General features: G+C 38.8%; 1 protein-coding gene across 1 annotated transcript in view; it reads left to right on the top strand.

Moving 5' to 3' along the window:
• Positions 1 to 18,392, top strand: part of SVEP1 (sushi, von Willebrand factor type A, EGF and pentraxin domain containing 1) — a 198,303-nt gene that overhangs the window by 72,683 nt on the left and 107,228 nt on the right. Inside the window, exons 4-7 of the mRNA XM_047768130.1 lie at positions 170 to 328; positions 1,880 to 2,059; positions 12,342 to 12,521; positions 16,019 to 16,216. Of these exons, the coding sequence (XP_047624086.1) occupies positions 170 to 328; positions 1,880 to 2,059; positions 12,342 to 12,521; positions 16,019 to 16,216 (717 nt within the window). The remainder of the gene's footprint in view (positions 1 to 169; positions 329 to 1,879; positions 2,060 to 12,341; positions 12,522 to 16,018; positions 16,217 to 18,392) is intronic.

The following is an 18,392-nucleotide window of genomic DNA, read 5'->3' as shown; positions in this document are numbered from 1 at the left end:
CATTTGTTAAAAAAAAAAAAAAAATCTTGGTTTCTCTTCTTGCTTGAATTATACAATTATTTCTATGAAAAGCTATTGTTTGGGACTCCCCTCCCCAATTCATTTCCAAAATGTTTTTATCTGGCCATTGACATACCACATAAAATGGACTTCCCTGACTTACCCACAGCCTGCCCATCGGGGACCTACAAACCAGAAGGTTCTCCAGGAGGAATCAGCACTTGCCTTCCATGTCCTGATGAAAATCACACTTCTCCACCTGGAAGTACGTCCCCTGAGGACTGTGTCTGCAAGGAGGGTTACCGAGCATCTGGCCAGACCTGTGAAGGTAAATAGCTCAACGCCATGGGCAGATGGAAAATAGAGAAGCTGATCTCTTTCAGGGACGTGATGCTTGGTGTTTTTACCTAGTTCACTGGGCATAATCTTTAATATTCCTTTCTCTAATCATATTTGGGGGAGATTCCTTGTTTTTACATGTAGCATTTCTTATCATTAAATATATTCAGATCTTGCTTTAGAAGAAAGGAATCTGAGGCTCCAGAAGTGATAGAACTATGAAAACAGAAAGGTTTAATATTGGAAAAGGTCAAAAATGAATCCAAGAGAGAGAAGTCACAAACTTAACAATAAATTTCAATAGCAAGTGAGCTGGTTTGGGCCCTGGTGATGGTTAAATCCATTTAAAGAAAATATTTTTGTAAGTAAAATGCATTTATATAATTCATACAAAAAATTAAAAATATTAAATTAGCCAATAACATGTCCAAGAAGCAATGGTTCTTGGCATTTGTGGCAGACATGCTTTGCTGGCCTTGTTTGTTCTTTATTTTCTGCTACTTCACTTGAGAAGGAAATAGCTAATGATAAATGAAGGTCAAGAACAAGAAAATCTTTTGCCCAGTAATGCCATTTGTGAAAATATGGATGGAACTAGAGACTTGCATACTGAGTGAAATAAGCAGAAAGGCAAAGACAAATACCATATGATATCACTCATATCTGGTATCTAACATACAGCACAAATGAACCTTTCCACAGAAAAGAAAATCATGGACTTGGAGACAGACTTGTGGTTTGCCTAGGGGGAGAGGGAGGGAGTGGGGGGGATTGGGAGTTTGGGATTAACTGATGCAAACTATTGCTCTTGGAATGGATTAACAATGCAATCCTGCTGTGTAGCACTGAGAACTATGTCTAGATACTTACAATGTAGCATGACAATGGGAGAAAAAATCATGTATACATGTATGTGTAACTGGGTCCCCATGCTGTACAGTGGGGAAAAAAAAAAGTGTGTTGGGAGAAATAACAATAAAAAATAAATTAAAAAAAAAAAAAGAACAAGAAAATCTCATATCCACATAGACATCAAGATCAAGCATTTTAAAGCTTAAAAAATAATCTCTAGGAGTTCCTGTTGTGGATCAGCAGATAAGAATCCAACTAGTATCCATGAGGATACAGGTTCTATTCCTGGCCTTGCTCAGTGGGTTAAGTATCCTGCGTTACTGCAAGCTGCAGTGTAAGTTGCATATGCAGCTCAGAGCCCGCATTACTGTAATAGAGGCATAGGCCTGCAGCTGCGGCTCCGATTAGACCCCTAGCCTGGGAACTTCCATATGCCATGGGTGCAGCCCTTAAAAAAAAAAATTAGTATGTTTTTAAATTCAAGTGGAAATGAATATCTACTAATAAGTATGAGATGTAAGTGTTCTTCTCAATATACCCTTAGAAATTCTTGTGCAATCAATGGGAATGCTGTAGGTAATTTAGCTCTATGTATAAAATGTCCTCTCAATCAGAAAAAAGGGGAGGGGGGAGGCTTTTTCAAAGACCAGATTAACTTTGCTTTTTAATTTCCTTTTCTAAATGTTAGTTGTCCACTGCCCTGCCCTGAAGCCTCCTGAAAATGGTTACTTTATCCAGAATACTTGCAACAACCACTTCAATGCCGCCTGTGGGGTCCGATGTCACCCTGGGTTTGACCTCGTGGGAAGCAGCATCTTCTTGTGTCTACCCAACGGTTTGTGGTCCGGTTCTGAGAGCTCCTGCAGAGGTATGCAGCCTGCCAATTCACATTGTTTATTCTCTTGCTTGATTTCCTTGACTTAAACTCTAATGGACTAGCAAATTCTTTGTTTCTTTTGATTTCATGGACCACAGACCACAGAAAGAGGAAAAATTATAGGAAGTTTAAAGTCAGAATGACTAAGTTCAATTGACCACATGATCATAAACCCTATCCTTTGTGTTTCTTTTATGAACGAGCAAAGGAAGGCCCTGCCTGGGAAGGAAAAGGACAGGTTACCCTAAACCTCAGATTTGAAGCAGCCAAGACAGTGTCCAGGGAGAGTTTGGGGATGGTCACTGTGGGGCTTTGATGTCTGCTTTGATGGTAGGACTTGGGGAACCACACCATTATCCTGTGACAGGAGCAGTTTGCCAACATATACATCCCCAGCCTTCCCTCTGAATAGATAGCATACTATAGAAAGTGGGAATTTACTTAAATGAGATCCCATAGAGCCTCATCCAGGCAACAGAGAAGAGGGCAGTACCTCAAGTAGAACCCAAGATACAGAGAAACAACAAACAAAATTGACAGTACCTTAATTCACTTCCACTCTTGCCATCTTCCAAGACCTGCTCTCCCACTTCTTACAACTATGGCCTGGCCAACTTGCTCAGGTTTTCCAGGTTGCATTGGAAGAGAAGATCATCTAAGAAAAGGGGGAGCAGCCCAAAGGACTTGAGAATCCCTACCCATGATGCTTCTGAATATAGTACTCCCCCGGCCCCCGCCACTGCCAAATGACACCCACTCGGATTCTAATTTTAGATAAATAATAGATAACTGTTCAGTACAAGGAAGTTCCATATAAGACTTGAGATTTACACAAAAAATTATTTGTTGCTTTTCTGAAATTCACATTGAACTGGATAGCCTCATTTGTCTGTTTTTATGCTCTATTTGGCAACCTTACCCACACTACATCCCCTAGGCATCCTTTGGCAATACATTTTGCAGATTTGACTGGCCTGAGAACCTACATCACCCAGCCCACTGAAGGAGGGGAAGAAGTTCTGTCTTCTGGTCTTCTCTTGGCTGCCACACCCAAAAGGGAAGCCAGCCTACTCACAACTTCAAGGTCATTTGGGAGACATTCACTGTATTCATCAGCTGGCAATACTGAACCCATCTATGAATATGAATTTGCTTAAGTCAGATTCCACTCCAGATTCTTTAATCTGTGTTTACAAAAGGAGAAGGAATTAGCAAATTTAACAAAGGAGACCTGAAAGAAAAAGGGAAAAAAAATGGAATCACTGAGATTCAAAGGCAATCACATTGGTAAAATAAGACCAGGACTCCAAGAAATGGGAGAAAGCTGAGAGCAGAAAGATTTTTTAGGGAAAAGAAAAAGATTCCTAACACGATGAATAGACTTAGTTAAATAAGTTCGTAAATCAGAAAATTGACTCGAGAAATTCCTTTGAAAGTAGAGCAACATTTGAAAGATTTTTTTTTTAGTGATGAAAGAAAGTGACATGAGAATATCACAGGAAATAGGCTCTTCTCAGATTAGGAGTCCAGAGAGAGAGTGGAATGGAGGAAAATAACTAATAGAAGATCAAAGACTACATCTGCAAGCTGAAATCCTGAAAATATACATGACTGAAATCTTTGATACTCAGTTTAGAATCACTTACTGTGTGCCAGAAAAAAAAAAATTACTGAAAACAGAGCCATGTTCTGGAAATAATCTTAGTGAAACTTCTGAAAGCCCTGGAAAAATTAGAAAATTGTGCCTGTTTCACAGTTAGCAATAATAACATTACCTATAAAGGAAAGAGAATCAGACTTGCCTTGAGTCCATTATTAGCCATTCTAAATATGAGAAGATGAGTATGTCTCCAGAATTCTGCAAAAAGTAATTAGACCCTAGATTTGTAAAGTCTGACAAGTTCTTGTATATGTGGGAACGCAAAGCAGAGACATTTTCAGTCATTACCATTTCTATTACGGAAGAAATTAGAGGAAGCTTTTAGATACATTCCTGTCAAGTCACGTAGTCATAAATTCTGTGTAAACTCTCTACGTCGTCTTCCAAATACCTCATGGCAGAAGGTGGAAAACATGGCATTTTAACTTTCCACTCACTGGCCTTCTAAAGAAGAGAAATCCCTTTAGGATAAGGCAGACTATCCCTTTAGGATAAAGCCTGACTCTTTGCGTACAGTCTCCATCCTGAGCTTCACATCGTACACTAAAGCCATAAGAAATGGCCATGGCCCCTCAGGAAGCCATCCCTTTGCAAGTGACAGCCTTGTTAGTCTGATCACCCCACCTTTGGTCCCCACATATAAGCCCTCCGTGTCGCCAGCCTCGTCAGCTTGGATGGGATGACCCCCTAACCTCTTCCATATGTGTGTTCCCAGACCTGTCCTGCCCTCCTCCTAGCCCTTGTGCTCTGGGTGTCAGGGTCAGTCAGGAAGCACAGAAAATTGTACAGAACATCATCTGTATTATGATAAGTAACTTATTTTAAGAATCGGACCTTATACAATTTTAGAAGGAGGTGGGAAGGGGAAAGTCTAGAAGAGATATTGGAGCATCCAAGGGGCTACTACCACCTCCATCTGAGAATCCAAGCTCACCCAGCTGCTGAAATGGAACCACCAGGGAGAAGCATCTTCCGAGGTCTTAGGGAAGCTTCATCGCTGTGTAACCACGCCATGATGCTCTACAGTCAGAAACCCAGTAGTGAGCTTGGGGCTGCCTTAGGTCAACAGGGTCAGCCATTGGGCTCTGGGATGGAGGTGAGCAAAGTCAGGCTGGAACCATCTGGGCGTGTCTGCATTTGTCCATCATGGAATCTGCCTGCGATGACTGCTGCTGCTTTCTGCCTTCCAGAATCAAGAGCAGGTTCTTCTTTTGATTAACCCTAAACTGGCCCACAATAGGGGGATTCTGACAGCATTTTCCAGCTTAACCAACCTATTAAAATACAAACCACCTGAAAATTTAACAAATATACATATGGATAAATACTTTGACAGATGCATTGATGGTACACTTGTGTCATTTCCTGTTGTGCAGTCCCATTTTTAAAAAGCAGGCTTGTTGTCTTTTATGCATTTTGCATAAAATAAATAAAATAACTTTAATCAAAATAAGAGCAATGAGCTCCAGAATATGTATTTCCTAAGATCCCTTCAGTTTCACCCCCAAAGCTACTCCCCGACTTTCCAGTGAACAAAGTTGTCCTGAATGAAGATACTTAGTCAGGCTCTTCCTCTAGCTCTTCATTCAGGGATTTAGTTACAGGCATACCTCATCTTATTATGCATTGCTTTATTTTGCTTTGCTGATATTGCATTTTTTTTAACAAATTGAAGGTTTGTGGTAACCCTGAGTTGTCGGATCATAGTTAGCATCTTTTAGCAGTAAGGTGTGTTTAATTAACGGTTGTATATTGTTTTTTAGAATAATGCTAATTTGCACATTTGATAGACTATAATATTTAAACATAACTTTTATAAGCACTGGGAAACCAAAAGAAATGTGTGACTTGTTTTGTTGCGTGGTCTGGAACTAAGCCTGCAATATCTCCAAGTTATGCCTGTCCTTGAGATACTGGTCTATGAAACATATACCATAATTCATAAATTCCAAAACACTTCTCCCCCCCCCCGACATTTTAATATCCCCAAACTGAGATGCACCTTAACATCTGTGGCATTCAATCCTTTCACAGATATTATTGTTTCATTGTTAAGCAGCATATAAAATAATGTGCCTTATAGTTGAGCCATTTGGGATTCAGTAAAATATGGCAGCTGTGTGGGGACTCACTTCTGTTTCAGGATGAATAATAAGGAGAGAGTAGCATTTTACAGATCTAATTTAAACCTAATTATGAGGACAGAGGGTAATTTCAGTTATTTCTTTTTCTTAAAAAATCTTCCTAAAAGTAAGGCAGAAATATAAAACCAGTGTAACATATAAAACTTCTTACAAGTTTCATGTTACATACTAATGTTTTGTAGTGTTAAATAATAACTAATAGGCTTGATTCTTTTTAATATTTTTATTGGCATATAGATGATTTACAGCATTACGTTAGTTTCAAGTGTACAGCAAAGTGAATCAGCCATACATATATATATATACACACATATATATATACATATATAGACACACATATATATACATATATATACACACACATATATATACATATATATATACACACATATATATATACATATATATACACACACATATATATACATATATATATACACATATATATATACATATATATATACATGCATTCTTTTTTTCATATTCTCTCCCCATAGGGCTATCAGAGGGTATTAAATAGATTTTCTCGAGCTATATAATAGATCCTTCATGCCAATTGATTTTGTATATAGTAGTGTGTATATGCCAATCCCAACCAAGCTTGATTCATATTCTTCCAATTTTCATAAAGCACTTAGCACTTTGGTTCTTTTGGTGTTTTTTGGTTTTGTTTGTGTGTCTTTTTTTTATTTTTTAGGGCCGCATTGCAGCATATGGAGGTTCCCATGCTAGGAGCTGAATCAGAGCTACAGCTGCTGGCCTATGCCACAGCCACAGCAACACCAGATCTGTGCCACGTCTGTGACCTATACCAGAGCTCATGGCAATGCCAGATCCTTAACCCACTGAATAAGGCCAGGGATCAAACCTGTGTCCTCATGGATGCTAGTCAGATTCGTTTCCTCGAGCCAGGATGGTAACTGCCACAATTTGAATTTTATCTGAATTATGCTTTTTTTTCCTAAACTGGTAAAGATTCCTTAGTTGATTCTCAGTGATTACTATCTAAACAACATCACAATAAAGTAAATTTTGTGACGGTATTTTTCCTGAGAAAAAGGTTCGAGCAACAGTGAGAAACCTACCTTTAACATCAGATTTATTTCATATTCAGTATAGATGCTGTCACAATTGGGAGATTGACAGGAAGTGTGACTCTGAGGAAAAATCCGGTGTCTTTCAAATGAGAACCAGAACAAGTTGTCACGTTGCTAGCTAGTAGATTGCTCTCTTAGAAGACTAAATCGCTGTTTTCTAAAAAGACTAAGTATGTATGACTTGCTTTAACATGAATGTAAGCCCAACATTTATCGCAGAATTTTTCAGCGTATTGAAATAAAAATATTTTTAAAGTTGAAACTAAATAAGCATGTTCCTATCAAAAATAATAAAAAATGGTCAGTCTTAGTTGGAAAATAAGATAAGATGTTTAAGAGCTAAATAGGAATTATTACATATGCTTTGTTTTCCCTGAGGAGCAATGAAACTTTATTAAAACCAACATTTGAGAAGCAATATAATTTGCATGTGTATGAAACACCAGCTCTAATTTACTATCAGTTCTCCTGAGAGACGTTGCAGATTCATTTTGTCTCAAGTTTTGAGCAGTTTATTGGATTGGAAAGCATTTGTTTAATATGATTTTCTAGATTTTTATATATCTTGATCATGGTAATTCATCTTAGTCATTTTGTAATCCTACCTGGCACTTGGCATTGTGCCACACTTGATGAGCACCCTCCAGTGGAAGGCAAAAATATCTCTACATGTTTGATGGACATAATCAATAAAGAGTCTACTTGCATGATGGACACATTCAATAAAAATCAACATGGGGAAGGCAAAATCATTCTACTCATTTATCTTTAATAGCTGACTTTAGTCCAAACCATCCCAGTGATTGAAAGGCTAGGGTTAATGGTTTTTTTTGGGGGGGGGGGCGGTTAATGGTTTTTAACCTCTACTTGAATTTTCTCTGAGGAGTAATCAATCCTAAACATATATTTCATATATCCAGTATTTACGTTCTGCCAACTATAATTTGATGGGTTTCTTCAGAGTAGATTCTGTCAAACCATGACTTCAGTTGAATATGCTCTGAATATATTACCCCCACTTCCTTTCCTATTATTTTGAAGTTCAGCTTTCATCATAAGTAACTACATGCTTGGTATGAAAAATTGGTAAATGCATAAAGGTAGAAGAAAGAAAAGCACATCTTTCACAGAGTCCCAACAAAGTTCTTGAGTCCCAGATGATTTGGTTCAAAAACACTTAGAGATTACTATGTTGTCTTTGGACCTTTAGTGTTGCAAGAGTGTTATCTAAGAGCAAACTGAACTTTGGTCTTTTGTAGGAGTTGGTTTTGGTTTTTGTACAATGCCTGATGCTTAGAGGAGAGTATCTGTAAGCTATTAAAATGAGTATATACACCCATACGTTGGCATATTCAATAAGAATCCACTCTCTTGTCCTCTCTGTGTATCTGTGACCAGGATGTGCATGCCTAGCTGGAAAGGTGCATGGGCATGAGTCTGTGCAGCCCCCATCTCTCTCTCTCCCCTTTCCTTGCATTCTCCTTTCCCCATTCTCTTCCACATTTCCTTTCCTCTTCTCTTCCTCTTTATCGCCTGACTTTCCCCTCCCCTTCTCATTTCTTTCTTTTCCCCTCTTTTATTCTGTCTCTTTCCTTCCTCTTTGACTCTCCTTCCCCCTTCTCCTGATTTGAAATCCTGATTGGGGTGAGTCTAAGCTAGAACTGGAGGAAAAAGAAGTATAGAAAGAGTATAAACTCTTTAGAGAATTTATCTAAAGAAGAACACGCAATAGATCGGAGGCTCTGGGAGGTATAGAAAATGATAGAATTGAAGCTCTTGGAGTAATCCAGAAAGATAGGACATTGTTGCCAGAGATGGGATGTTTGGGTTGGTGATGGCAAGGTCTAGAGGATAAGGCAATGGAGGGGATGCTGAAGTAAGGTGAAGGATGTGGTCAGTGGAGGAGAAGATGCGAGCAATATGACTAGGATACTGGAATGATCATCTACATAAATAATTAAATCCCCAGCTTGTGTCTGTGTGTGTGTGAGAGAGAAAGATAGAGGGAATATAAAATCATCAAAGAATGAGAAGTGGCCCAGAGGTGAGCAGATAATTGCAGGGGTACAGGGTGTTGGGAATATGATACTTCAGGGAGCCAGAGGTTTTAGGAAGAAGGGGAAAAGAATGATCTGGGAAGTCAATAGGGAACAAAGAAGACACTTCTCTCACCTCCAGGCTCTGTCTATAAGAGACATTACATGTTTACCAGGATAATAAGTGAAGGAAAAGTTTATAAGAGAAGTTTAGGGTAGGAGGGGCTTTACTGGAGACTGATTATGTATTCCAGAGGGCAGGTGCATGAGTTTGTGAGTTAGATTTGGTTCAGAACTGTATGGGCTGCCCCTGGCAGATGAAGTGATTGTCGTGAACGCGGTGTGGTGAGATGGGATTGATTGTGATGGACTCTAAGACACTTCATGGAATTTCGGTGGACTAGGTGGTGATAGACTCTAGCAAGAACTCGGAGCACAGATGTCATTTGGGAGCCTGCAGAAGCAATTCTTGTAATTTAGGTATTGTTGAGGCAAGAGTGTCAGAAGTGGCAGCACTGGAGAAAGGCATGGTTCTTGGGACACCCCATCGTGCTTCCACTCCTGGGGTGTTGAGGCTGGCTGAGACACAGAGGCCTTTCCAGAACCCAGAGCTTAGTAGATACCCCTCCAGCTGCTCTTTCATCGTGGTTTCAAAGCTGGTAGAGAAAGGAAGTATGTCACCAGTTGTACCTGGTCACCTCTCAGACCCAGGAAATGTGATCCTGGCTCACATGCTCTACCCCTGAGCAAGGCTAGAGCACACACAAATCCCATGAGCTAAAAGAGGAGAAAGATCTTCCCAAGAAAATTAAGAAAGGAGAAGTAAACTGATGCTAGGCATAGGAGTTAAGTAGTGGGTATAGCTACTGGCATCAGTGACCCAAGTGACAAGGTCTTAAGACAATTAAAGTTTTGTTTTCCTCTCATCTAAAAGTTCCTGTTGTGGATCAGCAGGTTATGAACCAGACTAGTGTCCACAAGGATGTGGGTTTGATCCTTGGTCTTGCTCAGTGGGTTAAGGGTCCCGCATTGCTGTGAGCTGTGGTGTAGGTCTTGGACGTGCCTTGGATCCAGCGTAGCTATGGCTGTGGTGTGTACCGGTGCTGCAGCTCCAATTTGAGCCCTAGCCTGGGAACTTCCATATGCCACAGGTGCGGCCCTAAAAAGCATACAAAAAATACATAAATAAAAGAAGAACAGAAGTAGGTCATCCAAAGCCAATGTGATAGCTTCATTGTCAACAAAGACCCAGGCTGCTTTTATTTGTTTTGCTTTATGATCTTAGGACATGATACTTATCCTATAGCATCCTGGAATATGCTGGAGTGTGATCCTTCATTTTGTATTTTAGGGAAAAGAAGAAAGAAGAGGGGAAGGCAAAAAAGTACTCCTTCAATTGTGACAGGCCCCACTAAAAAGCTTTTCCCATACAATCTTAGTATATATCTCATTGGCTCTCATTCATTGTGAAGGAAGTGGGGAGTTGTTATCTTTTAGCTGTGCATATTACTGTGCTGAATAAGACTGGGAAGAATGGTTATTGGATGGACAACTAGCAGTCTCTGCCACAGCAGCAAAAGCAAAATACCATATAAGTCAAGATTATCATCATGCACTAGGATTTTCAGTACGTGTCTGGGAAGAAAGGAGCAAAAGGCTAAAAGGACCAGAATCATGATCAGAGTAGAACACTGGATTTCAAGATGGCAGAAACTGGGCAGCTGTCAAGCAGCTGGGATCGTTGAAAGGCCCAGGATATGCCCATGAGGTGTGAAATCCAAGTTGAATCTAAAATCTCTGTTCTGGAAAAGAGCCCTTCCTTTTGTTGGAATGTAGCCTGAGAAATCACAGCAAAGGCCCAGCTGAAGGCTGCAGGTACCTCCCTTTGTCAGCTTTCCCCAGCCCATAGCCATCAGCATCCACAGAGGACCAGACTCCCTAAATAGCTTAAGTTTCCCACCTATGGTCAGAGGCTGAACCCAGTGATGCTGTTCAGACAACACATTTGATAAAAGATAGGCTTTTTTTAAAATCGATATTTCCCCAATATAATTTTTTTTCTACTGTACAGCATTGTGGCCCAGTTACACATACATATACACATTCTATTTTCTCACATTATCATGCTCCATCATAAGTAATTAGATATAGTTCCCAGTGCTACACAGCAGGATCTCATTGCCAATCCATTCCAAAGGCAATAGTTTGCATTTCTTAACCCCAAACACCCAATCCACCCCCACTCCCTCCCCCTCCCCTTTGGCAACCACAAGTCTGTTCTCCAAGTCCATGATTTTCTTTTCTGTGGAAAAGTTCCTTTGTGACATATATTAGATTCCAGATATCAGTGATATCATAATGGTATTCGTCTTTCTCTTTCTGACTTACTTCACTCAGTATGAGAGTCTCTAGTTCCATCCATGGTGCTGCAAATGGCATTATTTTGTTCTTTTTTATGGTTGAGTAGTATTCCATTGTGTATATATACCACACATCTTCCTAATCCAGTCATCTATCAGTGGACATTTGGGTTGATTCCATGTCTTGGCTATTGTGAACAGTGCTGCAATGAACATATGGGTACATGTGTCTTTTTAAGTTTTGTCTGCATATATGCCCAGGAGTGTGATTACTGGGTCATATGGTAGTTCTATGCATAGATTTCTAAGGTACCTCCACACTGATCTCCATAGTGGTTGTACCAGCTTACATTCCCACCAACAGTGCAGAAGGGTTCCCTTGTCTCCACACTCCCTTCAGCATTTGTTATTTGTGGACTTATTAATGATGGCCATTCTGACTGGTGTGAGGTGATATCTCATGGTAGTTTTGATTTGCATTTCTCTAGTAATCAATGATGTTGAACATTTTTTCATGTGCTTGTTGGTCATCTGTATGTACGTCTTCCTTGGAAAAATGTCTGTTCAGGTCTTTTGGCTATTTTTCAGTTCAGTTGTTGGATTTTTGCTGTTGAGTTGTGTAAGTTGCTTGTATATTCCAGAGATTAAGCCCTTGTCAGTTGCATCATTTGAAACTATTTCCTCCCATTCTGTAAGTTGTCTTTTTGTTTTCAACCTTTTGAATATTTTCTCAGGTCAGTCTCCCAAAGCAACAGAAATAAAAGAAAAAATAAACCAATGGGACCTAATCAAACTGACAAGCTTTTGCACAGCAAAGGAAACCAAAAAGAAAGCAAAGATAGGCCTTTAATCATCTCATACTAACTCAGTAAATAAGGGTGTGTTATTTATTGTTTGCAATTTGTAGTTGTCATTAAATGTAGTTATTGTCTTTGTCCTTATTGAGTAGAATGTGATCTGTTTTCATTCTGTATAGTGAGAACATGCCCTCGTCTCCGCCAACCCAAACATGGCCACCTCAGCTGTTCTATGGGGGAAATGTCCTACAGGACAGTGTGTTTGGTTACCTGTGATGAAGGATACAGACTAGAAGGAAGTGCCAAGCTTACCTGTCAAGTAAACGCCCAGTGGGATGGTCTAGAGCCCCGGTGTGTGGGTAAGTTCTCTGAAGGCATGATGCCTTGGATGATTGATTTCTCTTGCTCTCTGATTCCTCCTGTTTTCTGAGAAGACCTAGAACTAAGAATTGACTCATAATGGGTATCAATACACCTCCATATATACAGATATATGGTGCTATAGATACATGAACAAATATGTGGTTTTTCCTTCTCCATTGGTAAAAAGACTCCTATGCCAGAATCCAATTTTCCAACTCCCTAAAGTTTACAGCTTCAAATGGTAATGATTTTTGCTTTAATTAGGGCAAATTTGGATGGATTGTTTTTACAGGGAACGTTGTGTAATTCCCTCACTTTTTAAAACACAGTTTACCTTCACTTTGTTGACGAGAGTGACTTTTAAAAATGGACCATAAAATTTTATTGTATCAGAAGATTTTCTGCCTTGTGCTTCACTGAGAGTAATGACATCTCACTCCTGAGATGAGGTCCAGAATGAATACTCAGTAGCTCTCCCAGTTTGCTGCATCTTATACTCAGTAGACAAAGTAACAATGTTGATGATGATGATGATGAAACGATGGTATCTACCACTTAGTGAATCCTTACTATGTGTCAGATACAGTATACCTGGGAGCACTAACAGGTATGTCATTAAATAACCAACTTCCAAGATAAGAAGAACAACTATGGGTAGGGAATAAATTGAGATATGCCAGGATCCTGGGTGGAAAAACTAGATAGTGTAACTATCTCAATTCCTTTTACATTGATTTATAGGTTTATTCTAGTATAACCTAGAATTGGATCCAGGGCTTGTACTACAGGAGAGTGTCCCCAGGAAGGATGTTGAGCTTACAGTCCAAGAGATGACCCTCATCGTGCAGGCTCAGAAAACTTATGAGGGGGAGTAAGCATTAAAAATTATAATAATTAAAAGTAAAATCTATTGGAAGTTCCCAGATGGCTCAGTGGGTTAGGATCTGGCATTGTCACTGCTGTGGCTTGGGTCACTGCTATGGCGTGGGTTCAGTCCCTGGCCCAGGAACTTCTGAATGTTGGTGGCACAGTCAAAAAATAAAGTTTATTAACAATGAGATACTTAACTATTATGAGTATTGAAAGACATAGGTCTGATAGACATGGTATTTCCCTGAAGGCAGAGACTTATGAGAGTTCCCAGACCACAGACTTAGTTGGCCTAAAACCAAAACAAAGGGAGTTAACTTTTCCAGTTAGTTCATAGAATTAGAGGAAGTGAAAATGATGTATCTATCACATAAAAAGGCTGCTTTGACAATAGAATAGCAAATCTCAATAAACCCCTTTAGTTGGGACATTGTCTTCTTAGACTTGAACTACTGTCTACGTATTAATGTTTATTCCTGACAGTCATCTCTTTCCCTGGTTCCATGATTGACCAGCTTTTCTTCTGAAGGACCCAGTTTGTCACTAAAAGTGGTAATACAGGAGTTCCCATTGTGGCTCAGTGGTTAATGAACCCAACTAGGAACGATGAGGTTGTGGGTTCCATCCCTGGCCCCGCTCAGTGGGTTAAGGATCCAGTGTTGCCGTGAGCTGTGGTGTAGGGCAGCTTGGATCCCACGTTGCTGTGGCTGTGGCGTAGGCCAGCGGCTACAGCTCTGATTCAACCCCTAGCCTGGGAACCTGTATATGCCACAGCTATGGCCCTAAAGGGACAAAGAAACAAACAACAAAAAAATGGTAATACATTTAATAAGGTTACTGTGGAGTTATTCTTTAAAGAATTTAAATTTATATCTTAAATTTAATTTAAATGATTTGAACTTTAACAATGCAAATTATTGTGCATATCTCTGTAATGTTTTCAAGTGTATGCAAATCTTGGTGGATATGAAGTATAACCATCAAGACAAAATTACAACCTCACCTACAATTTATTGTGGAACAGCTCACTGTAGCCCCCAAATTCTGACAACCATTACTATGAAAATTTCCACTTTAAAAATTGATAGAAATGAAAATAGATGCAAAACAGGAAAATTTGAACTTGAGTTACAATGAGTGCAAACTTGTTCTCACCATCATAAACAAATTATGAAGCCACAGTGATTAAAATAACGCATGAACAGTTGAGTGATCCACAGAGCAATGGAAGCAAACATGACTGAATCAAAAATTAGTTTATAGAAGAATATATAATATTCAATAAAGGAAATTTCTGATATCAGTGGGGAAAAAAACCAACTCATCTATAAATTAGTTGGTTTTGATTCTCACCTCATTTTTTTAAAAATCAAATTAATTTAATGAATTAATCAGGCAAATCAAAGTGTGAAATATAAGAAAAAAATATGATTTTTAATGGAGAAGAACTTTCTAAAAATAAAAAGGACAATAGATTTGAATATATGTATAAATCAAAAGGATAATAGACTTTAATTTCTCTGTCAAATGAATTCTCCACATTATTAAAATGCAAACAGCAAAAAGGAAAGATTATTTGAAACATATATAACAAAATCAGTGTTCTCAACATTTTCTGACATATGGAACTAGCAAAAACACAAAATTATAAAGACTCCAGTACAAAGAGAAATAAAGGAAATAAATGGACAAAGGATAAATTTTAAAAATAAAATTGGAAAATAAACTATGAAATTGGGAAAATTCTAAAACCAAAGTATGGGCTAAATTATGCACTGATATAATTTCACAGTTATATATTTTTCATTGTTAAATGAGAAAAACGAAAATAACAAATTCAAAAGCTAGGAAAAGAATGATTGCAAGAAAAATTGAAAGAAGTATGTAATAATAAGTAAAGGAAAATGAACTGTAATAGGGGATGGAATGCAGTAGGATGAGAGGGAAATCTTTGGATAAAGTAATAAAATATATTTGAAAATAGAAGAAAGAAAAATGCAAAAGTAGAATCTTTCTAAGAAGCTATGACAAAGAACTACATAGAGATCTGAAGTTTTTAAAAGAACAATAAAATACTATGTAATACATTTGTTATGCCTGATTTTCTAAGAAAATGAAAATTATTAAATGAATCAAGAAAAGAGTAGAAAAGCAAACGTATAGTCACCTAAGAGTAATTTACGAAGAAATGGAAATGTTATCAGCATTTAATTACTCCTCCATAAAGGACAGAAGTATCAATGAAACTCTTTCAAACTTTTAAAAAATAGTATATTCTATAAAAGAATATGGTATTCTTTTATTCCAGAGCCATAAAGTAATATTCTGCAAATTGAACGAAGGTGTTCCAAGCAAATGATTCAAGTCACGGTCAGCACTGATTAAAATCCTAGCTAGAAATCTGTCAAGGTTTTGGTATCCTGGTAAAATAACATAAGGTAACTAAAGAGAGATGCTTGAGCTATTTACAATACAACATTTGTTCGGTGTCATGTATAGACATCATTTATTGACTTAGGTCAATCCTGGAGCAGCACTGTTGTATTTTTCTTGACGAAAGCAAATCTGTGACATTTGCAAATTGTGGGAACGCAAATAACATTTTCTCGATCTCCTACAATAGAGCGCCACTGCTCCACCTTTCAGAAGCCCAAAGGTGTCATCGTGTCACCCCCCAGCTGTGGCAAGCATCTGGCCAAACCTGGGATGATCTGTCAGCTCAGTTGCCGCCAAGGATTCATTTTATCGGGAGTCAGAGAAGAAGTAAGATGTACCCCCTCAGGAAAATGGAGTGCCAAGGTTCAGACAGCTGCTTGTAAAGGTAGGTTCCTCACTGGCCAGGTTCAAATGAGATCCTGTTGTGTAGCACTGGGAGCTGTGTCTAGTCACTTATGACGGAACATGATAATGTGAGAAAAAAGAATGTATACATGTATGTGTAACTGGGTCACCATACTGTATAGTAGAAAAAAATAATGTATTGGAGAAATAAAAATACAAAAAAACCCAATTCCTATATAATGACACATGGGCGTAGTATGGGACTGTCTCTCTTTGCAACTTTTGCTGCAAACCCATGGGAAAAGGGTAGATGTAACCCCAATATGTGCTGTGAAGATGTCTGTTTCAAAATGGCAGATTTACAAAATCCAACTACAGTATGTCAGGCAATGATAGAAAAAATAGAAAACTAAGAATAATATTCGAGGAGTTCCGGTCGTGGCGCAGTGGTTAACGAATCCGACTAGGAACAATGAGGTTGCGGGTTCGGTCCCTGCCCTTGCTCAGTGGGTTAACGATCCGGTGTTGCCGTGAGCTGTGGTGTAGGTTGCAGACGAGGCTCGGATCCCGCGTTGCTGTGGCTCTGGCGTAGGCCGGTGGCTGCAGCTCCGTTTCAACCCCTAGCCTGGGAACCTCCATATGCCGCGGGAGCGGCCCAAGAAATAGCAACAACAACAACAACAACAAAAAAGACAAAAGACAAAAAAAAAGAATAATATTCGAGCTGGAAATCAGGTTAGTTTTCCACTGGGAGTTAAAAATCCTGGAGGAATTTCTGGCTCATATAAAGCAGATGAGACTACATTAATTTTTTTTTTTTTTTAAAGAGCCAAGTCTTCAGCCCTTTGAAACCTGCATCTCAATACATTCACGGGAGAACATTGCCATTGTCTTGCAACAAGAGCAGGTTGCTAAGAAAAGGAGCCTTTGAGAGCAAGAAAGAGAAGTGAAAATATAAATATCTCTAAGAGAAGGGCAAAGAAGTGGAGTGGATGTTGCTGAAGGCAGCACTAATGATTTGAAAAAGCAAATTAAGAGTTCCTTCAGAATAGAGAATAAACAAAGAACTTGAATATCTCAACAGATCAAGCCCAAAAATGGAAGTTAAAAGACACCTATGTTTGAGAAACCCCAATACTCATTCAATAAGGAGTTTCAGAAGGAGGGAGGGAAAGGGATGGAGGAAAACAATTTTCCTGTTGGTAAGAAGAAAGTTTCCCTGAACTACAGAAGGGCTTGAACTTTCACATCAAAAGTAGCCTCTGGGAGTTCCCGTCGTGGCGCAGTGGTTAACGAATCCGACTAGGAACCATGAGGTTGCGGGTTTGATCCCTGCCCTTGCTCAGTGGGTTAACGATCCAGCGTTGCCGTGAGCTGTGGTATAAGTTGCAGACGCGGCTTGGATCCTGTGTTGCTGTGGCCCTGGCATAGGCTGGTGGCTACAGCTCCGATTAGACCCCTAGCCTGGGAACCTCCATGTGCTGCGAGAGCGGCCCAAGAAATGCCAAAAAGACCAAAAAAAAAAAAAAAAAAAGTAGCCTCTGACCTTGTTTATTTTATGTAAATTAGTGTGTATCTGTTAATCCCAAACTCCTAATTTATCCCTCCCCCACCAACAAGGACCTATTATATAGCATAGGGAACTATATTCAATATCTTGTGATAACCTGTAATGGGAAACAATCTGAAAAACATATATATATGTATGTAAATCTGACTCACTTGGCTGTACACTTGAAACTAATACAACATTGTATATCAACTGTAGTTCAATAAAAAACTTTAAAAATAAGTCCCATTACCAAAAAAGTTTATGGATCCATATTCAAGTAAGCAGTGAATAGCCAAAAAAAAAAAACCCTCTGAGGGTTGGGCAGGCATAATTTAACAATACACAGTGAAATTTCCAAGATCCAAAGTTAAGGAGAAAATGAAGTTTCCAGATAAAAAAGAAGTTTCACAAAGGAAACAGGAATCAGACTCACGCTACATTTCTCATTTACAACTCTAAATGCCAAAAGGAAATGGAGCAGTATCCTAAGAATACAGAGGAGGGAAAATAGATATAAACTTTACATCCCAAATCCATTCAAGCTGTTATTCACATGTAAAGAAAAAATAAAATACCTTTTTAGATTTTTGAGTCAATACACTAATGCATCTTTGTGGGGGAAGATTGTCTAAGTATTAGCCCTCTGAGAAAAAAAAATAAAATT

This window comes from Phacochoerus africanus, chromosome 2, assembly GCF_016906955.1.
Source record: "Phacochoerus africanus isolate WHEZ1 chromosome 2, ROS_Pafr_v1, whole genome shotgun sequence".
In the NCBI taxonomy this organism is placed as follows: domain Eukaryota; kingdom Metazoa; phylum Chordata; class Mammalia; order Artiodactyla; family Suidae; genus Phacochoerus; species Phacochoerus africanus.
Note: the sequence above shows the minus strand (reverse complement) of the source record. Positions and strands in the feature narration are given on the sequence as shown.